Raw genomic sequence first — 27834 nt, 5'->3', positions numbered from 1 at the left:
TAAGGTGATCACATTTTTTTATTTGACATTAAAGAGAATGTATAAAACAAAACATGTAAAAAACAGAAACTAAATCATTCAAAATCTTTGCATGCATTGAAAAGTATGATTACATTTTATTGTACATAGGCTGTTTTCACAATTTACAACAGCAGACAGACATAAAAAATAACTCAATTTACAAGAGAAAACTTAAAACGCATTAGGAAACAAAAGATTTTTTTTCATGAAGCGGCCCCTTAACCGTTGACGATTTTTCCTTCATCTCAATCTCACTCTCCCACTTCTCCAGAAACTCCTGCAAATTCAGATTGAACGTGTCGATGCCCTTCCCAGACAGGTGAACACCATCTGGTCTATAAAGTCCAGAACGGGGACTTATATTGTCATGGGTCACAAAGGTGCCACCAAGTTTAGTAATAACGTTATGTATGCTTTCATTAATGCCCATGCGAATCATGTCCCTTTCTCTGCTGTCTTCTACATCCCGCCAGAACTGCCGCGACAGAATGTCAGACCACACCAGCAGGCATCCGGGGAATATGTTCTTGAGTGAGGCAAGATCTTTCTTCACATAATTAATGAAAAGGTCTGGAGGAGTTGTGCTGATGTCATTTCCGCCCAAGTGGACTATGAGGACGTCAGGTTTGGGCCAGCTGTCTCTCAGCTCGAGCAGCAAAGGCAGAAGCTGTTGTCTCGTCAGGCCCTGCATGCCCTTCCACCAGATGCGGGCGCTGTTAGGGTGCATGCCCAACTGGCCACCGAACTCGAGTGAATTTGCCCTCTTCTCAGCCCAAAAAACCAGAGAGTGGCCACATATCCACACATTCTTTTTCTCACTGGGGGTATTTTTACCTGTAAATGTGTTACAATATAGATAGGGTGTGTATTAATCTCCACGGACGTGGCCAAATTACATTTCTTTACTGGACGGATCATGTTCCAACGTTGGGGTATTTCAAATATTTTGTAAGCTACAAAACCTCCCGTGGCTTGCTTGCTACGCGTCTACAACATAATCCTTTGAGCAGGGGTTTGCAGACCAGTTTTGTAGAATCTAGAATTCATGCTATCTTACTAAGAAAACCTTGCTAGCATTTAATCAATATTGAGTTTGATGCCTGTGTCAAGTTGAAAATGGTTGTAAAAAGGAATTTTGCCACTGATGTCTAGCTGTTTTGAATGCACTAACAGCCCATATAACTGAAATGTGCATCTCATCTGCTTTTAAAATGAACTGAGTTCTGGATTTGGTCTTAACCCTCTGTATGGTGTTCGTGTCTTTAATACCCATCATAGTTGCATTTAAGCAATAAAAATGTATGTTAAAATACTTGACAGATGTTTAACCCAATTATAAGCAAGTTTATATGGTTCATATTTGTCATTTACCTCGGTTTATTTAAATGTATATATACAAATATGCTATTTGTGTTTGTAGTATAAAGAAATATCTATGGTATGTGTGAAAAATAAACATGTTCATTTTAAATGAATCAAATGTCAGATTGAAAACACAGGTCCCATAGATATGAACACTATACAAGGGGTTCATGCAAACAAAACGTACCTTTCTGTCTAATAAGGGCTACATTTCACATGATATCTTAAGAGCAAGAGATGCATCATACTTACAATACTGGCAGAAACCTATCAGTATAAAAAAGCCAAATTATTATAAAACTTAACAAATAATGCTGCCTTCAAGTGCATTTGGATGTTGATACCTCCACATTGAGCCTTTGGTATGACATAAGTTCAAGTCAGAAAATAACACTGTACTTGTGGTATTGTCAACTAAACCAAAATATGGATAATGTGACAGTTTTCCTGTGGACTTTATGAATATTTGACACCAAATCGATTTATATAACTACTTAAATACAATAAAGTGCTAAAATTGTTAGCCCATTAGATAGGTCATGGGAATCCTAGTAGTTTTTTATTAATCATATGATTGTGTATACATTAGCATTAAATAAATATTTTGTTTCCATAAGCTGTTCCATGGTTGAATAGCATAACAAAACAATACATTACCAATTACAACAGATTTGCTTTCCATCATGACACGTCCTGTACCATGTCACAAATCAGCAACTTGTGTATCATCTAGAACTCCATTAAGTTTTAGTTTAGGACTTTGCTTGGTTGATACGTGGGTGCTTGGAACTGGTAATTACAATATTTACCACTCCACTTGAAGGCAGCATATGATACTGAATGCTCACTAACAGCTAATCTGCATTAAACCTGAGGCTAAACTCCAGCAACAGTGAAATTAAATGCAATTCTGTTAAAAATACTGTACATTTACAAAGAAATATACCCTGCCGATGCTAGCACAACATTACAGCAGTTGAGTCACCAGGAAACTTTTTCCTTTGAAGACTATTAATTCTGATACTTTTGACAAGGGACTGTTTCATCAGAACTACTCTGATAACCTCTGCTGTTTTGGTCTAAACATTGGTCTGGATAATATTTACCTAAAATTTAGGCAAGTAATTGTGCCTAAACATCTTGCACTGCAAAAATAAGATAATGAATGTTTGAACCTAAAGGGCAATACTAATACCTGGAGTTGAATTCTGTTTTTGTCCACGCGATCGCTGGGCTTCCATTTGCTTCTCTTTCTTCAGCTTCATTCTCTGGTTAAACTGCTCAAGCTGCCCAGAGTACAATTATATGAGAACAAAACTCTCACTGACACAATGGTGATAAAGCAACCAGTACATTTATAACATGTTCACAATCTTACAGAAAGCAGATGTGATAATACCATTAAAACAACAAGCGTATAGCAACATAGAATTGGATATACTCAGACATTTGTTACATCTAGGGCTGTCACAATATCAGACTTTCACTACTCGCATACTTCAAGAATCAAGATTTTGATATTATCGCGATATCTATCGAGGATTATATAAATATATAATAGCAAGATTACAAGGATACTAACAAGGCCAAATGCATCTTAAATATTTAGTGGGGTTTTTCAGTGCTTGACTATTTACAATATTATCATATGCATTGTAATAACACAATTTACATAATCACGGTTATCAATATCACGTCAATACCGATATACTGTGACACCCCTAGTTACATCGCAGACATGAGTATAACACGTGTTAAACACAACATGAGCATTAGGATTCGCCTGACAGAGGATCACAGAAAATGATTTCGATTCCACATTTGAAGAAAGTTTGAGGAAAGATGTCATACCCGTTTCTTCTGTTCCTCTGTTATGGTAACCACCTGTGATCTCCCAGCTTCGTCCATCATTAATTTCGACGGAGTCTGCATCGGGTGTTGACTTTCAGGATGTGTGTCAGCTGTCACATCTGCGTCAGGATTCACGTCCGTGGCAGCGGTCATGTTAACAGTTTGTATAGTTTTGAGGCACCTAACCGATGGCTGGGTTTTTTTGGTCTCTACAGGGGAGATGACAATGTTGTTGGAGGGCGATACAGAGGGCACAAGGGGAACTGGCAAGTGCTGAGGAGCCACAAGATACGGATTGACCGATTGCTGTGCATACGAACTATAACCAGGCATCATATTCGGAGGCATATGAAAACTAGGAAAAGGTGGCGGAGGCATAGTGCCATACGTGCCATATGAAGCATACTGAGAATAAGCACTCCACGGATTGTGTTCGTTACTGTAGTAAGAATATTGTGAAGGCGGAAAAGCTGGAACGTTGGTGTTTTGAGCATACTGGGAACTGGCAGCTTCAGCTGTAGGTAAAACCTCCAAAGGTTGATAAGAAGCCAGAGAAACCGCTGTCTGCTGGGCTGGCGTCGTGACAGGATCTGGCGTGTCATCTTCCGACTTCACATTCAAAATGGTCCGTTTAATGCTGGTCAGGTCTACATCTTCCACTTTGAGTTGGTCTTTGTTTTTAACAGAGTCCTTGTAGCTCATGTAAACCTTACGATTAGACGACTGAGCCGGAGAAACCGATCGTAAGCATTCAGCGTCGGAGGAATCTGCCCTGCTACTCCCTCCACGCTCAGATCGGCTCACGGACGACTCTCTATTTCGGTCAAAAGACGGCATGCTATGAGGTTTCACCGCCTTGCCATACAACCGCTCTCTGGTCCTGTCTGCCAATTTGCTAACCTCTCCAGTGTCTAAATGAAAACCAATTGTTTGAAGAAGACTTTGAATCTTTTCAAACTGATCCTCATTTTTAACCTCGTTGCTTTCTTCGGAAAGCTGGCGACCTACGCTTTTGTCAAAAGTGCTATCGGGCATCTCTTTTACATAAGAACGCTGGACGTCTGGACTGGCGCTATGGTATTCTGCGGACTGACTACTTTCTCTGTACAGATCTGGTTTATCAGCATATGCATTTTGTTTAGGCGAATACAGATTTTTTTCCTCCGTGTATGCTTTCCATTGTTCAGACCAATCTGGTTCTGCTTGATGTGCGGACCAATTATCCCGAGCCATTTGATGAGCGTAGGGAAGCTTCCTTTCAGCTTTCGCGGTGGCTTGTTCACCATATTTTGTTCCAACAAGCTGAGAAAAGCCACTACCATCCTGTATGGCTCGTTCGTGAGGCAAGAGGTCATCTTGGTTGGGGTCTTCTGCCTCCATTAGGCTTTTGCCCAGTTTTTGGATGGAATGTCTACCCGCGTCTCTTACTGCAAGGGACGGCTCATCATTGTCGTCGTCTTCTAGAAAAGGATCGTAAATGTCATCCATGAAGGGTATGTTTCTATCTAACTGCTGCTGAGGGGGCTTCGGTTTGCTTACTACAGGCAAATCCCTTCTAGCTTCTTGAATCAATGAGCTTACAACACTGGAGTCGGCCTTGTTGAGAGCGCTTAGAAAGCGCTCCATTTGTGTCGGAATGGTACGCTTTTGATCGGAGGGTGAGGTCTGACTTGTAGAAGGGCTTTCGCTATGAGGTTGAGAAGAGATGACCCTGAGCTGACCCTCTTGACAACCGGTTGCTTTAGACATGCCGAGAGGGTTCTGGTCATGTAAAGATCTTAGGTTTGATGCTTGCGCAAGTGACTTTGGGACAATGGCGGACTTGTTAAACAGGGAGGGTTGTGATTCATTTATGATTTTGTTAAATAACCCTAAAGTATCGGAACGAACAGGTTGTGGATTCGAGGACTTGACGAATGGGGAGGCTGCCGTTGATTGAAAAGATGCTTTTGTAAAATGAGAATCATCCTGACTTGGCTTGACTTGATCATAATTATCAACTGAGGTTGTGTCACTCTGAAAAACATGAAATGCCATTTACAAATAATAATACAAAATCTCTTTCTGCACCATTTACTGCCTATGTACAATTGGCCACTTTATGGATTCTGCAAAACGTTCAATCTGAGGGTCCAATCTTACGTATTTTACAACATACATGACATAGGAATGAAAAAATTAACCCCCTCACAATAAACGATATAAGAATTAGTAGTGAGTGTGCATTTCTGAGTGAAATGGAATTTAAAATGACAAATAGTGGCCGTTCGCTTTTGTCTTTCTCCGTGATTTGATTGGATGTATATAACAGCCGTTGCATTTAAAATGGTACTTGCAGCAGACTGACATTTGAAGGGGATGAGTTACCGGGTGCTCCGCACAAGCCATCTAACATATGGCATTTCGGATCGATAAATAATATTTATTTTGGAATACAGTATAATTTGTTAATTGGACACGCACTGTTGCAACACGGAGGATATTAGGCCAACATGTACCAGTTCATTCAATCTCATTTTGACTCAATTGACTCGTTTAGAAAAGTGTGCATTCATTCAGTACATTCAACCAATGAAAAGACTCTGTAACGCTATTGGCTCATGTCTCCTTGAAAAGAAGAACTGCAGCACCTGCACACATACACAGCACTGCAATGTCTTGCTCGATTGGTGGAATTCAATGCATTCAGTGAACCTTACAGACATCTCTCATAAACTGTAGTCCATTTTTTTTTACCGTGTATATGTAACATGATTGCATGTTTTACTTTTTTATGTGCAAACTCACGTTAACGGATAAAAACATTTGTGCTTGTCTTTGCAGTGAGTTTCTGGGTTACTATTTGCAGTTTGTTGTTTAACTAGCGATTGCAAAGAAAAATAAGAGGCTTTGTAAACCACACGATGACAACTCAAGGTTACTTTCACTTTTGTATTGCTGCTTCGTCTCATGATTTCCTCCTTATGTCACGTTTTCTTTGTCAAGTGCAGTATGAAATGGACTTTGTCGCGCATGTTAAAAGCTGCATGCTATTGACGTTGTGTTTATTTCTGCTGTCTGATTGGCTGTAAAAATAATCCCTATCGAGTTAAAATGTCACAAGCTTATCATTGTTATCAACATAAATTTAATTTTAAAGATAATTTTAACTAAAGATAATATGAAAGAGAATTACTCATATTGATAAACAATATTTCATGAAACGATAGCATACAGTATGAGTCTACAGTACTGTGTGTTATGTTGGCTGCTCCCAGTAGTGGTTTGTACGTGATTTGTTTTTACAGAAGTGCCACAAGGATGTCATATTTTTGCAGGGAAATCACAGAAAATAGCATTTTTGGACACTTCCAGTTCTATCGTCGCAAAGTTTTTTGGTTAAAATCCCAAAATAAGGTCTGTGGTTAACAAAAGCACCAAATATGATCCAATTTTATTCTATGACGTAAAACACACCAGTAATACCCCAGTTGCTAAATGGGATTACAGAGGTTGTTGGGGACATTAAACATTATCACGCATAAAATAATCCACAAATGAAGTAATGCTCTACATAGGGCTTTTCTTAAATACGTTATCTCATTTGGCCAAAAAGCAAAAATGTGACGACATCTTTGTCCTGTGTCAGCCACCGCAGTGCTTCCAAAAAGAGAGGGTAAAAGAGGAGTGAGCCTTTAGTTGTTATTCGCAACCTCACTGCTACATTTCATACAAGAAACCTTTAAGATGGTGTTATATTACTCTTCCTTTGCTCATCTATACAACGTATTTATGACAAATGAGACAAACCTGAAAACTGAGAAGCTCTGTGCGTTTCTTCAGAATGGACTTTTTCGGTTGAATGTTGGGTTTGATCTCGGCGCTCCATAAGTTCTTTTTGGTTAACACAAACTGTTCTCCATCCACGTCAGGGTTGATCTCAAATTCCCTTTTCATCGCAGTCAAGTCCTGAACACCTCGGCTTTTCTGTTCCAAGGCAATTATTGCTCTTTTGCGTGCTATGGATTCACTGAGTTCATCTAACTGCTTCTGTTTTCTCTCCAGTTCTGGATCATGGATATGAGGTAAATGTATCTTCTTAGACCCTGCAGCAGTCAAACTGTTCTGAGGTTCATATTCCAGTATAGAGTAAACAGGTGTATTCGATTTGAAAGCACTTGTCCTTTGTGAGTCTAGAGACGGGAATGGGATACCAGCGCTTTGTACGAACATAGAAGTTTCCTCGATTGCAGAAACCTTCGAAAAAAATAAAAAAGATGAGACTTGCAAGAGAACAGGGGATGCAAAATGAAAACTATCGGAATGGAAACCAACCTGAAGAGCAAGATCGCTGTGAAGCTCAGATTGTTTCTTCAAAATGGACTTAACTGGTTTTACTTCAGGCATCCACAGGTTCTCACAATGTTGGTAATCGAAGGTTTGAACTCCATGTTGTCCTTCTCCCTCGACCTCAAATCTTTTAGCATTTTGCTCCATAGCGACAATGGCTTTCTTACGGGCAATCATCTCATTGAGCTCCATCAGCTCTTTCCTTTTCTTTAATATTTCATCGTCTACATCTTCCTTAGGGCTTTGGTCTCTTTTCCTGTTGCTGGCATTGGCATCTTTACTGCTGCTGCTGTGTTTTTTAGAGCGATCATCTCTGTAATCTGGGCTGTAGCTTCTTTTCCTGGCACTTCGGCTACTCCTCTCTCTGCTTCTGCTTCGACTGTGCCGCCGTCTCTCTGAGCGCTCTCTGCTCCGACTGCGTCTGTATCTGCTGTCCCTCCTCTCATGGCTGGAACTCTTGTGAACTCTGCCAAATCTGTCCCGGCTGCGGCTTCTGCTGCGACTCCGCCTGCGCCGATCACCTTCTCTGCTTCTGCTGCAACTCCGCCTGCGATGACCAGCATCTCTGTCTCTGCTTTGTGATCTGTCGTCTTTTTTTGCTTTTACTTGTTTGATTTCACATTCCTTCTTCAGTTCCCCCGTCAATGTCGTAGATGGTGGATTCTTGTTTGTTCCAGTGTTTGGTTTGCTAAAGTTCAAGAAATTGTCAAGATAAACCCTACAAAGTTTATTCTAACGTGTGGAAAACCGAATCTTTCTTGATTGAAAGAAATATCGAAACTGAAATACAAATATTATAAACATACAACTAAACAAACACAAAACTATGTTTAGCAAGTGCAAAATTTCACTGCAAGCATTTAAATTACACCAATACATTCCTAAAGCATAATTCATGGTCGTGCGTAGGAACTATGCCATACCTTCGCCACAGGCTGTGCATTACTCTGCATATAGACTGAAGTGCACCACTCCGAAAATGTAACACCACGTCAACTCAATGCAGACCACAAGTCCTGTGATGGGTCTGTTTGAACACATCCCTCAGGTAAAAAAAACTCTGCGACAGCGTACTCACGTTTCTGAATAAATGATCCAAATAAATTATTTGTTCTTCTTGTTCTCAAGCTGCAACAAAAGTGACTGTTGACTTGTCGCTAGCACTGATTGTGACCGTTTCTCCATTCCAAGAATGCAAAGAACGGACAGCGTGCAGTCTTGTGAGGTAGCCTCTGAAGAACGAACTTGGATGGACATGCCGCAGTGACTTCAAGTGGATTCCTTGTGCACGCAAGGCTGCATTTGATGCATCCTTGAAATCAAGAACACATCCTGGTACTTTTAAGTAGGGATGCACGATAAATTATCGTCCATATCTGTATCGGCCGATAAATTAGTCATTTTAATGTTATCGTATCCGCCGATAATACAATTTAGGCATATATATTATAGATAAATCATAAATAATTTCCTCTGGTTAAACTTCTTCAGCTGCACGCTGCTCACTGTACAAATACAGTACAGTACTGTCATTCAGTCATGATCATTTACTTACCACTATTAGCAAAACATTGTTGATGTAGATACAGTATTTATAAATATGTAAATTATAGGAACAAAAGCATTCTTTGACTCAAGACAGAAAGCATTCAGGCACCAGTCTAAGACCTGTTAGACTTGTGGCTATTAAGAAAATTTTTCCGGGCTGCTCAGGAAGAACATCTATAATTTGTTTGTTGAATACAAAATATACCAGAAAAGTTTGAAGGTGAAATAATCTTTAACTAGTGTAAGGTAGGCTTGGTATATGATTTTAAACTAATGGTCACCTTGTTTTCTGCAGTGAATGTTTTCATAAAACGTTTGCCCTTTGTTTCAGTCTTAGGGATTGATATATCAATATCTAGATACTCTATATCGGCCAATATATTGGTTATGGGCTTCCAATGTTAAAGAATCATAGGCTGTCATTATCGGTCAAAATTGACATATTGGTGCATCCCTACTTTCAAGTGCTCCCTGTTCTTGTGTTCTTGAGTATTGGAACCAGACATTGATGGTTACTGATGTCATAAAGCGAGAACACGAGGAACCAAAACTGCTGAAGAACGCATATTGAGAAACGGCCAATGCTTCTCAAACGAGCTGCTTCTTCGGCTCTTGTCATGGTCACACAAGCAGCATGAGCATGGAAATTGACGCCTAGTGGTCATTGCCTGTCGTGGCTGACAACGATGCACGAGTATAAAAGGGAAACCGGTGCGTTGCCTACGGAGTAACCTATGCACGACCATAACTTGCCCTTAAAGCCTCCGTGTCTCTTTGAAGATCTAAACTGTGATGATACAAGCTTGCATTGTAAAAAAAACAAGCTCTACAATTTACAAAACAGCAAAAGATTTTAAACAGCTTTGAGAGAATGTGCTTATCTATTAAAATGAGCAACATGCTCATGATCTACTTACGCCTCAGTATTCGAGTCACTTCCTTCTGTTTTAACCTCTTCTTTGATTTTGTCCACTGAATCCTGCAGCAATTTGATGGTCAATTTCTTCTGCTGGCAGCCAAGCAAATGTGGTATAAACAGCCACATTTAGGATCCGTCAAGTCATATTAACTAAACAGATCAACTATTGATATTAAACGTATCAACACGACAATTTCAAATCATGCCTAAATAGTTTAAAGGCCTTTATATGAATAAGAGCATGAGTATACAATGTAACGCTTTTTTAAAGTTTTATTTGTCTATGAACTACTCTTTTAAACAAAGAAATATGATTTACCGCACCTTCTCTTTAACCCCAACGGGCTCTAGCTTTGATGCTGAGGTGAAGATGCTCTCATTCAGCCGTCTTATTCTGATAGCTTGACTTTCACCGGCAGCTCCTTCATTCTTCATAAAGCAGGAAAAACACACCACGAAAACATGATTTACATACAAAATGTATTCTTTATTTAATTTTCAGCCTGTAGTTACTGATAAACTAATGTCAAACGACAAAAGTCATGATGTTTTGGCGGCAGTGAACTTACCGGTGCTATTGTAAATTCAACCTTCTGGAAAAAAGTGAGCTTGGTTTCTTCCATGAGCTCACTCATGTTAAAAAATATTTTTGGGTCCTGTTGTGTCTTGATGAAGCCAGAATTATCATCCAGCTTGATAACGTGACCCTATTTAGATAAAAGCATGTCGTAAGCATAAGCATGTGCAAAGTTTTTCGCACATCTGACATTTTAAAGGAGCGGTTGTCTAGTTTTGCCTCTAGATCCAAATTCTAAAGATCTACTAAGGTGTAATGCACAACAGGCGAACACGACAAAAAGTGGGTACTTCCGCTGATAGATAAACTATACAAATTCTCTGCAGTGTGGAAGCCACCAAAACATCTTGCGTGAATCGGCCAAAACCTACCCCTGAAGTAAAACCACCACTAAAACACTCACAATCTTTCGTTGCTCTTTAGAGTCTGTCTGGAAGCTCTGGGGAAGAATCACCAAATTGACAGCACTTTCTTCTTTAGTGACGCTGTTGGTGGAGATGTTGAACTGGACCTTGTCACCGACCATCATGGTGGCTTTTGTGATCACGTCAGCCGATCTGAAAGACAACTTTTTGTCTGTACCCTCCACCGTAGTAACCAGAAGACCCAGAGCAGGCTCCTGCTTGCCCGTCTGCGCAAAGCAAAATAATTGGAACACAACTGCATTAAAAAAAAAGTGTCCATCATTGATCCTTTGTTCTTAAAAATAGACAAGATTAAAGAAATGTCACTTAGGTATTTTTTTCCAGCTATACATATAGTTAACAAAGTTATCATTACAGTCATAAAGAAATCTCTCTCATCCAAAGCTGCCCAAGAAACCTCAAGTATCCCAAAGATTTTTTAAGATTAAGAAATTTTCTCAACAAACATCACCAGGTACTTATTATTTTCACATATTGATTCAGCACAAACTGATCTGAGAAAGCAACGGGATTGTGAACATTTCACCATCTATTCACCTGATCCTCAAATTATTTGTTGATCCATTTTACAAAGACAGACAATAACTTAATATCAATATTCACGTCAGCATACTTAAATGAGTCATGGTTTATACAAAATAATTGCTAATTAGTTACTGAAGTACCAGACTTAAAAAACAGGAAACGGTTTGTGGCCTTGTGCACCGGAAAAAAATATTATGTTCCTAACACCGTGCATAGAATAATGTTCCTGTTTTTAACAAAGGCACATGCTTGATGACGCTGTGAAGGAGCATGGAATAATGAGAACGGTCTTCAACTCCACCACTAATAATCAATCAGATGTGGATTAGAAATCATGTTTATGGATGATGCTAAAGGGTAACTCCACCCAAAAATGATAATTCTTATGAATTATTGACCCTGTAGTTGTTCCAGACATGTATACATTTCTTGTTTGGTTGAACACAAAAGAAAACATTTTGCGGAATGCCCACAGTTCTGGGGCACTTTTGACTATTTAAATTTGTCCTACTATTTGTATTTCTGACCATAAAATAAATATAATACATTTTTCCCTGATTTTCATTCAGTGCAACAAATTGATTGTAAATATGCCTGACAAGATTATGGCATATTAAAAGACTCATTATTTTGAAAAATATTATAATAATTTACATTTTTAAATGTGCCACTATCCTTGGTTTTGCCCATTTGTCAATAAGTGTTTTTACTCATTTAAGGCACAATAAAATGTAAAATGCTCCCTTATCATTTATATATTTAAAAATGTAGGATGATAAGCATGTTGTTTGAATTTGTACACAAATATTGCGTTAGACTGAATGTCACATTATTTCCAACCAACCAAAATTTTGACTCCAAAAACTTTGTCGTAACCTCAGTTCCCTAAGAGGAGGGAACGAGACAATGCGTGAAACCTTATTGAATAACGGCAGTAGAAAATAAAATGTAACTGGCCAATGTGGTCCAAGACAGCGCTTAGGGGCGTGGTAGCCACCCCATATATTACACCATCTGGACCACATTACCTCAGAATCTTACGACTGCGGTTCTATGTTTGGGCAAAATGCATAATTTCCGGTGACGCAGTGGAAATGTGTTCAATCACGTCGTGAGAACAGCAAAAAACGGAGCTAACCCATACCGTGCACCACATAAACCTTGGCAGTAGCACACAGCACAACTCCCACTGAACTCTGGGGAATACCATACCACCATAGTTTGAAAGAATGCTACGCTACTACACTGAGCAGGGTAGCAGTACACATAGCAGAATAACAAGTTTAAAAACAGCAAGTGCCGGGGCCGAGCAAGGTAGAAACAAACCCTGTATATAAAGTGCTGGCCAGAATAAATAACACAGGGCAGAGGAAACCGGTGTACACAGTGAGGATGGAAATGGGTGCGACCTGGTATGTTTGCATCCCCAAGCAGCAAAGACAGTAACGGTGTCTGGACACGGCCACATACTGTATAAGACACAGGCTCACACGAGTCATAACCTGTACCGCGAAAATGCAGTTATAAAGCACAGGCTCGTGCGAGTGATACAACCTAGCTGACACACACAGCATAGTCAGAAAGCTAGTATGCTGCTGCAGAGCACTGCACAAGCTACCCAAGCAAGCTGCTAATAGTGGACGTTGCGTGAAGCGGTCGCGTAAACACGCAAGCTCAAAACATATATACTGTGCATGGTGAGTGAAGGCGTCCGACGAGGCCATTGGATCAAGCATAATTCAGAGAGTATACCATTTGCGTACGAAATGGCATTTAGATTGATGGGCACATGATCATGCAGTCTGTGTGTGACATACCATTACATTCAACTGCACAGAGAGCATTGTAAATCAAAATTCGCAAAACAGGCTTGGTATTTACGCGGAAGCCTCTTCAACAGATCGCATGCATCGGATCAACTAGAGGGAGAGCCAGCACTCTCAAAGCAAAATCTTAGGCCGGAGAAGAGGACAGAGGGCAAAGGGTCTCTGCCATTCTGTTACCCTCACAGATCTGAATGCGCTTTCTACTGAACGTTCATGCATAAAAAGCAGCAATAGCCGTGACAACATCCATATTAGAAACGGTATGCCATAGCCCTCTCGCCACCGCAGTCATAAGGGCTAACGTCAAAATATAGTCTTACATAGTACCATACACGCACTCAAGAGTACAAAAAAACACCCCCTAGAGGAGCTAACGCTCCCTTGTGTATACAACACGCGACCAGTCCTCGTTCCCACAGGTTCACTACGTGAACCTTCACAGATGAGCTTGAACCGTGACTGAGTCTGGAGAGCGTGATCATATGTTTACACCCTTATGAACAAACATGCTTTAGCTACTCACAACAAGACGCTACACTTGGGGCTGTTCGCCACATTACACTAATGGCAGACAACTTACACAAGGGGTCTGATAAGCACCTCATATAAGGCTGAAAGAACGCAAAAAGCGAGGACCCAATAGTAGTGAGGAGGCGCGTAATAAGCATACAATGATGGACAAGGGACAGGATGGTGACTATCATTCGACTTGGGGCGAGAGAACATTGCTAAGCCGTAACTGTGGATGGCGGACACCCATAAAGTCACATGGGCAGCGTTGCTTCCATGGAAAGAATCACAAGCCACTTGGTGGAAAACCTGCACCCTTTAAGGCAAAAGGATTTACACAGGCATTACAGACGCTTCACATCCGTACAATATAAGATTAAAATTTACATTTAGTCATTTAGCAGACGCTTTTATCCAAAAGCGACTTACAAAGAGTTCAGGGAGCAATAAGCGATATGTCTTAAAAGAGCAATAGTACAATAGTTGTCCAGGTGGATATTGAACTCCCCAAATACTACGAGAGGGCTGACATCCTCCGGAAATGATGAGAGCAAATAAACGTGTTTTACGTGTGCGTTATATCTTATTACATGTAATTTGAACAGAGATGGTTAAGACTGGAATCGAACACGGATTCTGTGTAGAAGAGAGCGGCTCAGACCTCTGTCCTACAGGGGGAGCCTCACCAATGCAGAGCACATGCGTGGAAACGCTCGTCGCCATTTTGAACGGCTCTAACCACTGTCCCACAGGGGACACCTCACAAATGCATGTAGCACATGCGTAAACAGCACCCATGTGAAAGAATAATCACAACATGTGCTGACATGGCATGCCACCATTACAATAGGGGCCCACTCACATGTGAAAATTAAGCACGGGATCTGCTCGTGTAAGAGAAGCAGCTCATAGTTGCAAGAAACGTCTGAACTACACGATATATATATAAACAAGGCAAAACCTAAGTGAGGGTCTGCTCCCTGTGTGAAAAATGGCTGACTGACAACGCATATATACAAGGCAAAACCTAGGGGAGGGTCTGCTCATTGTGTGAGAAAACAGCTGAATTATGCAGCATGTACACACGGCAAAACCTATGGGAAAGGGTTTGCTCGTGAGAGAACTGCTGAATTGGTGGCCAGCTTAGTCCTCGCCGACTTCTCGGAGGAGTCTCTAGAAGCCGAGGTCTCGTACAGCCTAGGTGAGACAGAAGAGCTCTTTCATTTCTACTGCCGTTATTCAATAAAGTTTCAGTAAGGTTAAGAGAGGTGGAGGCCCCTAGCGACAAAGTAGACATTTTACATACATTTAATGTGCTTACAAAAGGACAAAATCACTGCAGACATATTAACATCTTTGACCCATTTATATGTGTGCGCATTTAATGAGGCCTTAGACCTAACACTAACCACTTCTTTTGTCGAACTTTTGCCAAGTAATTTTGCTAAATCATCAACCAGCAACTGAAGCCCGTTTGGGAGATTCCTTTCTGTATTGAGAGAAGAGCTTTACAACTAGATATTATCGGCCGATATGAGCTAATGGCATTTAAATCGGCATCGGCGTTTATAACGGCCGATAAAACATGAGAAACAAGAGTCTCATGCTTCACTCATGTTATGAGTGTTGCATAGTTTGCCCACCAGAGGGCGGTCTGCAACTCCCCAGTTGACAACAGCGCCAGAAATCCACTACAGAAGAAAGCTTTCAGCAAGCCAGTGGCAGCATTACACCCGGCATGGAGATACTGTTTTGACGGTGAGTCTGTCGTTCGTCATGTGAAATGATTGTAGATTTAGTTCATACACTGCATATAAAAACGGTGTGGTAGTTCTAGCTAACGGTCCTATCATAATCACTTCTAAATATTCTGTAACATCACTTACAGCCGCTAATGCATTGCTATATTAGATTAGCCACAAAGCCAACTAAAACCATGTTTATCAGTGGAAGAACGCGAACGTTAATAAGAGGTCAAACTATAACGTTAGCGTTTAACTTATTCTAAATATATCTGCAGTGTTTCCCACATAATGACCGCGTATCTGTGGCAGGGGGCACGTGTAGTAAATGACTAGAAGTTATGTACTGCGTGCCTCGAAAAAACAACTGTTACGTTATTCTAACGCTAATCAAGTTAAAGTTTGCCTGTTCATTCATTCCTGCCAATATATAATAATTAATTCCTGCTCATGCACAGACAGTTGTGTAAGGTTACAACGTTAGGGGAGCGTTAGGGTAACGTTATCTAAAGGTTACAACGTTAGGGGAATGTTAGGGTAACGTTATCTAAAGGTTACAACGTTAGGGGAACGTTATCTAAAGGTTACAACGTTAGGGGAACGTTATCTAAAGGTTACAACGTTAGGGTAACGTTATCTAAAGGTTTCAACGTTAGAGGAACGTTACGGTAACGTTATCTTAAGGTTACAATGTTAGGTGAACGTTAGGGTAACGTTATCTAAAGGTTACAACGTTAAGGGAACGTTAGGGTAACGTTATCTAAAGGTTACAACGTTAGGGGAACGTTAAGGTAACGTTATCTAAAGGTTACAACGTTAGGGGAAAGCAGCTTCACAGACATAACAGGAAAATGTTGTAATAATATTGTTAAATATAAATAGGTAATAGGTAATACCTATTGCTTGACAAATAAAAACCAAAAAATATTTCTCATTTTTGCCCATGTAGGATATCCCTGTTTATTATTATTATAATTGTAATGATGACATAAGTAATGATACATGGTGATATTATTAATACACATGCTTATTCTTTCTCTGTCTCTCTTTCTGCCCAACAGATGGCTGAAAAAAGAGGACGATGTAGCAGCAAAGTGTGAACCTCTTGCCTGTGTGCTGTATATATTGAGAACATTCTACATTGTTTTAATTATATTTTGGTATTATTTATTTATTTTATATTTATTTATTGTATATGTAGCTATACATTTAACTTATTTTAATTTTATTATGGTTTTGTGGAATATTGAATTTGTTTGGTATAGCTCTTTTACTTTAACTTTAACTTATAATTTATTTACAGTACACACTGTTAAAACCAGCTTCAACTGGAAGTAAATAAAAGTGTTAAATGTTTAAAACCAGACTGTTTTGTCTCATTGAAAAATATATACTTTAGATGTGCAATTGTTTAGTCATTGAGACTGTAATCTAAGGCTTTTTTTTAACATCCCTTCTGGAAAATGGTTTATACAGCCCACATACCTAGAACAGGCAGATATTTTGCTATTGAATGTTGTGTAAGTGCAGTTTATAGGAAATGGGTCTAATATCCAGTTTATTTTCAAAATCAAAATATCGGCTTATAAATCGGCTCTTTTCAAGTTAATATCGACATCGGCCCCCAAAAATCCATATCGGTCGGGCTCTATTTACAACATATCTAAGATACAGACTAGAGCAGTCAAGGACAGAATAAGGCAGTTAACAGTGTATGTGTGTGTGTGTGTCAGGAGTGAGAATGAAAAACAGTTCAAAGCAGCTTCAGATCACCAGAACCTGCAAATCTCAACTAGATAAAAGCTTTGATATACTGCATTAATTAGTTTGATAGTAAATCACATTGTAGGTTTGGGTTTCTGATCGTAAATTATATTGTAGGATTGGGGGGGATTTGATAGTAAATCATATTGCAGGTTTGGATTTTTTAGTGTAGGGTCTGTTACTCCATGATCTCATTTATCACTCAAAGCCAACAAGCAGAACCCCTACATCGCTCTGAGTAATCCTCCCATAGATGCTTGTTGCCACAAAACATTCTAAGGTCTTTTGGATATCAAGGACCTTTTTAGACTTCTGTAAATGATTTAATATTTAAGAGTCGAGTGTATATATGTTCAAGATTTGTGAAAAATCCAATTTTGTCATTTGACACATTCAAGTTAATCTCCTACCGTTTTAAATAAAATAATAAAACAGAAATAGTCTGCCACAGTGAACACATCACAGATACTAGGTCAAATGGGGAACTAGCGAAAGTAGCTCATAAGTCAATCTTTGTAGGAAATAATCTTCTTTTAAGGTTTGGGACTGAGATAAGCCCTATTCGGGTGATAAAAGTTTAATTTGGGGAGGAGATGACATTTTTTGAGCTTCCAAAAATAAAAACGTGCTTTTTAATGTTTACACACCCTTGCATCCGGACATAAGAGCATCCCGTTTGATCATAGCTATAGCTTACCTCATTTTCTGCTGTTTGTGAATTCTCTGAGGCGGTTTTGAGAATTGTTCCCTCATGATTTTCACTGGAGACAACTAACTCCTGACACCCAGCCTCCGAGGTCAATGGCTTCCACTACAGATAAAAGATGTAGATAACTCAAAGCAGTTCATGTCAGGTTTCTGCAAAAGACACTCAAGGCCAAAATGAAAAATGTAAATTACCCTATCTTTGGCAGGAGAAACTGCTGCTGTGTTTTTCTCAGAAATAGCTTTATTCACTTTGTCCTGATTTAAAATTCCCTTAGAAAGCTTTTTCAGTCGGATGGCCTTCTTTATGTCATTGCCCTTAAAACATTGTTCATGTATTAGTTTTAGTTTTGAATACAATATAAAGCATGATGTGGTGGTATGGTCACTTTTACTCACAGACAAAACTGTGAATTCCACTTCATCATTCATATTCAGTTCATCTTCAGATACGCGGTCGGCAGCAGAGGCCGTCAGATGATCGCGTTTCTCTGACTTAATGGTCAGGGTTCCATTGGCCTTTTCCACAATCACACCCTGTGAATAAAATCATAGAAAATTCTATTCTACACAACTGACTTATCGGGCTATATAAGGCATATATAAGAAAATTAAATATGTTAATCCTGCGAGGGAAAAAGTTCAAATTTCTTTCACATTAGTGTCTGGAGCTTGCTTCTGCCATGACCACACAAATGGGCAGGTAGAGAAACACCCAGTTTTATACTCGGATGGCACGATAGGAAGCATGTAATGACCTCAACATGCTTAAGTCAGCAAACTTCGGGGCGATGTAACAGTAAAATATTTTGGGATTTATGCAAATGGAACATGATGGTAACATGGTCGTCTAACAGTTTATACAGACAAACCTCTGTGTCATGAGGGGACACTTACCTTCTCCCTGATTTCCTTAGTGAGCTGAAAAGTGTCTGGTAATTTTGGTTTGATGTTTGTTGCTCTTTGTTCCTTAGTAAGAACATTAGACATCAGGTGAAACTCCACACGGTCATACAGTAGAAGAGTCACACTGGTGTCTGTCTTCCCAAAGGCCAGGTTAATGGGATCCACAGAGATAATGGCTCTAACACGGCCGGGGTAAGGCTCCTTGGTGTTGTCCTGAATAATTACAAACAGAAATGTGAAAAACTCTCAAGGAAATTCAAATACAAGCAAAATGATCTAGGTGAGCATTTCAAGTACATGTTCAGGGATTTATTGAGAGACAACTACAATTCAGCAGCAGATCACAAAACCAGTCATTGGGGTAAATTTTTCTAAATTGAGATTTATACATGATCTAAAAGCTGAATAAATAAGCTTTTCATTGATGTCCGGTTTGTTTGGATACAACAATATTTGACCATTCATCTATCAGCAGGCCGATTCCAATAAGAAACAGGTTTGTTTTAACACTCTCTATTGACGTTGTGGAGCGTAGATGAACCCGAGAACGTAAATTTTAAGCTTTACATACTGTAAATACCAAACTTGAGGGGTAAAGCATGGGCAGCAGCGTGTTCACGATGTTGCTGCATCCACTCACCAAAATATTTTTTTTAACTTAATATCTTAATGATTTTGGCATAGATCATTTTGACTAGAGGTGGCCTCAAAAAAAATTATTTTTGAAATGCGGTCGATTCAATATCAATTCTCAAAAGCTGGGAATAAATTTTTTTTCATTCATATTTCTGCACGCTTTGAACATTCATGAACGTGAATGTTATTGCTACTACTATCCACTAGATGTCCTTTTCTTTTTACAACGGGTGGATGCTAGAACAGGGAGCTATGTTTCATTCATTGCTTCATTAACATAGATCCTCTGTTGTTGAATTTAACATCACCTTCACATAAAAGGCAGCTGTTCATATGATTGCAGCCCCTCTCTACAGCTAATTTTGTTTGTTATACTGAATCATAAATGTAAAATAACCTAATCTGTTTCAATATTCCCAAGTGTGTTTAAAGTTTAATATACAGGTTTGTGGCTTTTCATTTCTTTTTTTAATTCACCATTGTTATGTGATATTTACTGATCATTTTAAGAAATATCTATAGGCTCTTTATTAAATCTATATACATTGACTCTCGAATCGAGTGCTTGTGAATCAGAATCAATTCAAAACATCGGAATCAATGCCCAGCCCTAATTTTGTCCCATACAATGTATTGTTGGCTATTGCTACAAATATACCCACAACTTATGAATGGTTTTGTGGTCCAGGATCACAATTACACTTTACAAACAGGGCTCATATCAGGGTTTGTAAATGTGTTAACAGGCGTTCACTTTGTTGTGAAATGTTCTGTTGATAACTGCATGGTTTGGCTTGAAGGGGGGAGTTTTCTTTAATGCATCATATTGAATCACAAAGCCCCTTTATCCTAGAGTAAACCAGGATATACTCAGTGTTGAAAAGGGGCTTTTATACTATATTTTTATATAGCTGGGTAGTACGGAGGAATTTCATGCACGTGTGATGCACACATGATTTCATACACAAATGGATTAAGGGACAGATTTACTACACAGAGCAAAATAGCACAAGAGCACAATTAAAAAAAAGCACAGATGGGAGTGGAATTTTCTGCCGGTGATTTACTAACAAGGAGCATGTAAAAAAAAAAAAACACCTGTCACAATATCGCTCGTTCCCATAATGTTTCCATTCCCTGGAATCTTTCTTATCACTCAAGGCCAACACACATGCATAAACAGAACTCATACAGACTCATCCTATTAGAAAAAATTAAATTTATTTTCCCCAACAAACTGTACCATGGCTGGAACGAAATCTTTTGCCTCAAAGCTTTGTTGAATACATTGAACTACAGTACACACAGAGCACTGCTTTTCCCCACAGACCATTATTCCTGAGCTTATTCCGAAATGGTTACAAAATCGAAATGCTTAAAAAAAACTTATTTTTAAACTCACAATATTGTTCATCATGTTACCGGACAATTATAATACCGTGCCTTTTCTATTGCAGTTAGGCTATATGGCAAAAATATTGTCTAATTTTACTTCGCAGAATTCCGTTATATTTTTTCATTAAGGCTGTGTAAATTTGCACTTAACAAACCCAAACAATTTGCTTTTATTGGTTACATATGACAATTTTCACGACAAAAAAAATGCACATTACATTACAGCGCAGTATATTACATCACGTGACTATACGGGCAAAGACCACGGAAACGGGGGGGCCTGGGCACAGGCAACTTATGTTCTCTGACAAACTATCTGATATGAAAAAAAGCCTAAGTTGAATCTGTGTTTTTACGAGCCAAACAATACTTGTCACCACACATATTCACTCACTCTCACCAAATGCTTCCGATAAAAAAACTCCCACTGACTGCTGCATTTTGATTTGAATTGTTTGAATTGAATTTGTGTGCATTGTTTATCAACTACGACGTTACGTCGATGCAGTTACTACGTCTGTCATGTATGAGCGTCGTCGCAAGCTAAAGGCAGGCGGGCACCTGTTTAACCGCTGGCGGCATTACCAGGCTGCGACAATGAAGAGACAGAAGTCAATATGGGATTTTTTTACTAATAAACAGGCAAAACAAAATGAGCAAACTACTCCAGCTTCCACTGTGGCCTCATCAACAGACCCGGGGCGTCCATCTCTACCACGGACTCCGACGACCTACCAAGCCCTGTTTAGCTTCTCGCCTCCGGCTTCAAGCCAAGCTGCTGAGAGCCACTGTACAAGTGAGTGCTGCGGGGGGATCTCACAAAACCCTCACGAGCCTGCTGTGCTGATGAAGACCTAAAAGGTACAGGGGACTGGGTCTTCACAACGAGGAAGATCAGTTCAATATCAGTGGTTCAAAGATTTTAACTGGCTGACATTGTGTGAAACAAGCGGGAAACTTTACTGCACGCAGTGTCGCTGCTGTACAAGCAAAGGCCTGATTAACAAAAACATCGAGCCTGCTTTCACCATTCACGGTTTTTAAAACTGAAAAAATGCTATACCAACATTTAAGGAGCGTGTGTGGCTCAATTTCAGGTGTTTGTGTCACAGCAGCCCAGCTTGGCCACACAGCTGGATACCCAGTTTCAAGAGAACCAGAGGATCAACAGAGAGATGCTAATAAAACAACTAACTTCTCTGAGTTTTTTGGCCGGCCAAGGTTTAGCCATAGACGGTAACAACCCACAGTGCAGTAACCTGAATAAGCTGATGCAGCTGAGATATGAGGACTGTCCCGATATCAAACGGTGGCTCAAGGAGAAGAATTACATGTGTCATGACATTGTTAATGAGATGATCCACCTGACTTCACTTGATGTTTTATGAAAGGATTTGTCACCTATTCGGGATGGATACTATGCGATACTCAAGGATGAAACCAGAGACATTGCTAACAAAGAACAGCTTGTGACTGTACTTCTCTGGGTGGATGACACATACACAGTGCGTGAAGATTTTTTGGGTCTTTTTGATTTACCGAAAAAAGATGCACACACAATTTTCACTGTGCTAAATGACATTTTGAGATGGGGCAATATATTGCCTGAGTTGTGCAGAGGGCAGGCTTACGACGGAGCTGCCAACATGTCAGGTCACTTGAAGGGAGTCGCTGCGAGCTTTAAAGTGCACAATCCTGCAGCTATATTTCTGCATTGTTTGGCACACTGCCTAAACGTACAACTCCAAGACGCTGGGAAAAAATGCAAAGTGATTCGAGATGCATTGGATATTGTGCATGATGTGACACACCTGATTAAGCAATCTCCCAAATGAAACCATGCATTTCAGTCACTAAAAAACTAAATGAAACCCGACACACAAAACCTGCGAACCCTTTGTCCAACACGATGGACAGTGAGAACTGGTGCTTTAAAGTCAGTTATAGACAACTATTCTGTACTCGCCACTGCGATGGAAGAGTTTTCAGAAGAATCCCATAATGAATGCGCTCGGAAAGCTGGAGGCATTTTGGCCATGCTTGAAAATGTCAGCACCTATTTTGGTCTACGCCTTGCTTATCTGGTTTTCTATCCAACCGAACAGCTGTCCAAGACATTACAAGCCACTGACACAATGCTACAAGACGCAGAGTACAGTCGCTGTAACGCAAGCTTTTATTCAGAGACATAGGTCAGATTTGACAGCTTCTTCAAGTCAGTGATTGAAGCCTCCAAAGATTTGACAGAATGCCCACAGTTGCCCAGGCAACACAGGCTCCCTAAACGGCTTGGGCCGGGGATACCGAGCACGCATTTGAGAGCCCATCAGAGTATTACAGAAAACAATACTTTGAGGTGTTGGACTTGCTGAATAATGAACAGAGTCGTCGTTTTGATCAGAGTGACTTCGGGGTTGTGACGGATATGTAAAAGCTGCTTGTCGCAGCGGCCTCTGGCACACAGGTGACGCTCCCATCTTCTGTAACATCCTTATTTGCAGAAGATTTTGACTTCAACAGTCTGCGTGCAGTTGAGCATGTTGCCAGACACCATAAAGACATCAGGGATTCAAACAAAGTCTGAAATAACATCAGTAAGGCTTAAAAAAGCAATGAATGCTATCCCTGTGGCTAAAGAACTACAATCGGAAGTGCACAAACTGTTGAAACTGTTTTTCACGATCCCAGTCACTACAGCTTCAGCTGAAAGATCTCTCAACACTTCGCCGTATTAAAACATACCTGTGTTCAAATATGACACAGAGACGGCTTAATGACTTGATGTGCAGCCACATACACCGGAATGTTCTGGCACAAGTGGACATGACTGCTGTTGCAAAGGAATTCATCCAGCAAAATGAACGACGCAGACTGGTCTTTGGGAAGTTCAAGAACCACTAACGTAAGTCAGTTTTTTCAAATTACCTACATTTCATTTTCTGTGGTATGGCTGCAGTAGGCGTTGTCCTGTTGTGTTGATTACTTTTCATTTAACTGCGCAGCTGCGCATGTTTTGTTGTAAGGTGTTTGTGTGTGTTAGCGCGCGGCTCTGCACATCAGTCTGATATGAGTGTTGACTTGTGATGATAATGACTATGATGTTGATTTAGATACAAGGCAGCAAGATGAGTTTTGGTTGTGGACTGGATGTACTTTGTTGTTTGCTATAGTTTCATCTGTGCGTTTATGTGTAAATAGGCATGGCCTGTTGTGTGTGAATGTTAGAGTGGGATCAGAGGGGTTAATCGGAGGAAGCATGTGTGCGTGTTCATCATGTGTGTACTGTAGCTGTGACCGTGTAGTGTCGGAATAAAATAAAGTGCTCCGCAACGTTATTTAATACATCAGTAATATTGTCTGTTTCAATGCATATGCGCCCCCACCCCGTCCGCGTGACTTGAAATTATGGCCCCGCCTTGTTCAGATGCGTTCCGTGGTCCATGTATACGAGATCTTCACACGATGCGTGTGAATTCAAATTGTCAGTATATTTTCCGGGATCTCTGTGTGAAAAGGGCTTTATTTATATATTTGTATAGTATTGCATTTTTTATGTAATATGGCAATGGAATGTGTTACATGGGTTTAGTTTTCACAGATATGTATGCAATTTCGGCAATACAAATGTAAATTTTTCTAAAAAGGAAACAAATTAGTTGTTCATTTTAAGAGACTTGTCTCATTTACTCTTGTATATTTTGTATTTCTCTTTAATAAGAAAAACTACTATCCAAATACTTGATTAATCGATGGAATAATTGGTAGAATACTCGATTACAAAATAATCGATAGCTACAGCCTTAAACTGTACTAGAAAACATTATCCTGCATATATTTACCGCTCACCATCACATCACAGTGTTTGAAAGGCTTTGGGGGATAAGTGCATTTAAAACAGTCTCAGACAAGCTTACTATGCAGACAGCAGTGTATATCGACCAACTCAAACAAATTCATTTTAGTGTATATAACACTAAGTATAACCCTATGTATTCAGTATTAAGATAATCTGAACTCGAGGTTTTTAATAAAACCCTGCTATAGTCATTGAACAGGTAGCTAGTAATGTGACTTACATCAGTAAGTGCTGCAATAACAACACCTTCATACACCGTACTTTCAATGTCCTCCGTTCCTCCTGGGGCCACTTTCACATCAGTCGCCACTTCTTTTCCCTGAGATAACCAAAAACAGTTAAAGTACATGAACAATCCAATTCAATGCTTCATTAACAGTGCTTAGTTACACAAACACTTACCAAAGTCTTTACTACGGTAAAATGCACTTTAATCCCAGGCACCAGATGAGCTTGGATTCCGTAAAAGGCATTAAAAGCGAAAGAAAATTTCCTCAGATCATCACGCTCGATGAAACCACAACTATTCTGTGGAAAAATAAAACAAATTGGATGATATTACCAAAAGGCTAAATATATTTTTATAGCACTGTTATCTAACAACAGTCATATTTGGAGGAGAAAGACACCTAATAAAAAGGTAATATAAGAACACATTCATTCATATTTACAATATAACAAGGCTTTTTAATTCTTAAATAAAACACTGAAAGCAATAGTACTTACACCAATAAATGTAATGACTCCAAATGAGCGTCCACGAGGTGCACTGAAAAAATGTTTTGCAGATTAATTCACCTCTACTTCACCGTTCTCTTTGTATTTCATTTTTCTCAAACAATTGAAACACAACAAAGAAATTATCTCTACAGAACATGCATTATGAATTTACGTTGCTATGGTATTCTTGAATGTTGATATCTTGGATGCTACGGTCTTAGAAGTCTCGGTTTTATTCTCTTCAGGTTTTGCCGGTTCTTTTTTCTTCTGCAGTGGCGGCGGACAGGGTTTTCTGGGGGGAGGCATGTCCTGAGACAAAATCCACACCAGTGATTCAATCGCAAATCTACAACCCTTATAAAATGTCAGCCGTTCAGTGAATAAATATTTGAATGGAGAGGCATACTTACAAGGGCCTTAAGGGTCTGGGGTTGCGCTGGTACTGAACCTGGGCTTTGGAAATCTTGTGGTGGTCCAGCAAACCCTCCTCTCTCTCTAAATGCAGGGTTGCCCTATATTATTAATAAACAAAAACTATGTTTATATCTGCATGAACACACAAGTCATATCGTTATTATATGTTAAGAGCTGTACAGCTGTTAGTCACCATTTACTTAAATGATAAACATTTTGGGACAAAATAACACTGAACAATTCATTACATAGACTAGACATAGATTATATAGACATAGATATAACAAAAGTACCAAAGAAAACCTGGTTAATTGGTTGACTGTTAAAGCTTTGCACATACAGTAAAACCTGTAATAGATTCACATTAGATTTTGTTAGAACTCATTATTCAAAAAACTTGTTTCTCAATTTCTGCAAGGTTTTGAGGGTATTAATATCACAATTTGTGCGTCATATGTAGAGGGACGGTGGACAGTGTCACAGACACAAATACAAAACATCATGAGGTAACCACATAAGTATTGACCACAATCTATGGAAAAACACGTTTAGTCAATTTTGAGGCATTTTTGTTATTTTTAAAGCATTATTTTCCTAAGATACATTGTCACATCAATAACACTCCATATTTTTCGTAAATGGGCACATTCACGATATCTATTGTTATATGTTCACTATAACAACACTGCCATTACACAAAAAAATTCATTGAAATATGTACTTGTTTTAATAGCTGTCTTACATGTGCATCCATCTGCGGCATATAATTCGGGTCTCTTGGACGATAACACTCCATTGGTTCATATTCGGGGTTCATCGTCGGTCTGTCGTTAAACTCAGACGGGTGTAAGTTCGGCGGTCTGCCTCGAAACTCGGGCGAGTAAAAGTCTGGAGGTCGATCGTCAAAATCCGGAGGACGATACCGCGGTCCGCACTCTGGTGGGTAAAAGCGTTGCGGCGGTGGTCTGTCATCAAACCCCTGGTGATGGGGAAAACGAGGGTCGCCGCGGTTTTCAAAGGGAAAGAATCCGGGTCTGTCCTGGAAATTAATCTCGTGTAACGGTTCATCTTCCATAAATCGCCTATCGCCTCCCATGTTGTTCATCATCATTCTGTGTTGCGGTCCGAAGTCGTTTGGATGCATGGGAAACCTTTGACCATGTGGACCCATCGGGCGGACTGGAGCGGGTCCCCGAAACCCGCCGGGAGGAGGAGGCCTGGGCCAGCGCTCTTCAGCCTGATGGGGTACTGGAGGACGCATCCCCTTCTTGGGTTGACCTCTTCCCTTCCCGCGTTTGTTTCTGCCCATTTTACTCAAGTCGGTGCTTACCGATCAGCGACGTCCAGCAGCCACACGTTTCTTAGTGGCAAATGAGTCCGTTTCACAACCACGTTACTTTCAACGTGTAACTGTGCAGATATCGTGCACTTTTCATAAATCGCGCAGGTGCTAAAGTCGCATGGGAGGAAGTGTTTTACTACATTCTAACTGAAGTGTAGACCGTTAACTTTCCCCAAAAATAAACAAGAGTCCACAGAGCGCCTGAACAAGACCTCAAGCTAAAAAAGAATGGGGAAAGGCCAGCGGACGTGACGCTTGTTTCAAAATAAGAGTGCATTTCAGCGTGACTCAACAGGCAACGTATCTTAAAGCAGGCCTCCAATCATAGCGAAACAATACAAAAACTGCGGATAAACTAGACAATATCGGCATTTTAGATTTCATCAGTTTAAATAAGATGTAAATTAGTACTGCCACATATGCCTAAGATGATGACTAGAACTTTAAAAAAAGTTTTATGA

General features: G+C 39.8%; 1 protein-coding gene across 4 annotated transcripts; it reads right to left on the bottom strand.

The window, feature by feature from the left end:
- LOC306903616 (uncharacterized protein) lies at window positions 1-27617 on the bottom strand. 4 transcript variants are annotated; one of them, XM_079472926.1, is made up of 19 exons: window positions 26774-27617; window positions 26028-26129; window positions 25790-25926; window positions 25624-25666; window positions 25300-25425; window positions 25118-25216; window positions 19002-19223; window positions 18504-18641; window positions 18300-18422; window positions 18097-18210; window positions 11011-11238; window positions 10600-10737; window positions 10355-10459; window positions 10029-10120; window positions 7549-8251; window positions 7024-7470; window positions 3235-5250; window positions 2579-2669; window positions 1-855 (listed from the first exon to the last, which is right to left on the bottom strand). In XM_079472926.1, exons 1-19 carry the CDS (start codon window positions 27338-27340, stop codon window positions 203-205), a joined length of 6144 nt encoding a protein of 2047 aa, XP_079329052.1. In that variant the 5' UTR covers window positions 27341-27617; the 3' UTR covers window positions 1-202. The 4 variants fall into 4 exon arrangements, with proteins under 4 accessions (XP_079329052.1, XP_079329053.1, XP_079329050.1 ...); XM_079472927.1 differs by having other exon boundaries at window positions 10029-10117; window positions 26774-27615; XM_079472924.1 differs by having other exon boundaries at window positions 26753-27480.
- Window positions 27618-27834: the final 217 nt, after the last annotated feature.

This window comes from Barbatula barbatula (genome assembly GCF_947034865.1).
Source record: "Barbatula barbatula genome assembly, chromosome: 14".
Classification (NCBI taxonomy): Eukaryota; Metazoa; Chordata; class Actinopteri; order Cypriniformes; family Nemacheilidae; genus Barbatula; species Barbatula barbatula.
The sequence above is the reverse complement of the archived record's forward strand: the minus strand, read 5'-3'. Positions and strand labels throughout refer to the sequence as shown.

Excerpts from the sequence above, each read along its gene's own strand:
- LOC306903616 (XM_079472924.1), bottom strand. The coding sequence starts at position 27,340 with ATGGGCAGAAACAAACGCGGGAAGGGAAGAGGTCAACCCAAGAAGGGG. Across the intron at positions 26,130-26,752 it reads TAAGACAGCTATTAAAACAA|GGCAACCCTGCATTTAGAGA; the intron begins GTACATATTTCA and ends TTAATAATATAG. Across the intron at positions 18,423-18,503 it reads TGGAATTCACAGTTTTGTCT|GGCAATGACATAAAGAAGGC; the intron begins GTGAGTAAAAGT and ends CAATGTTTTAAG.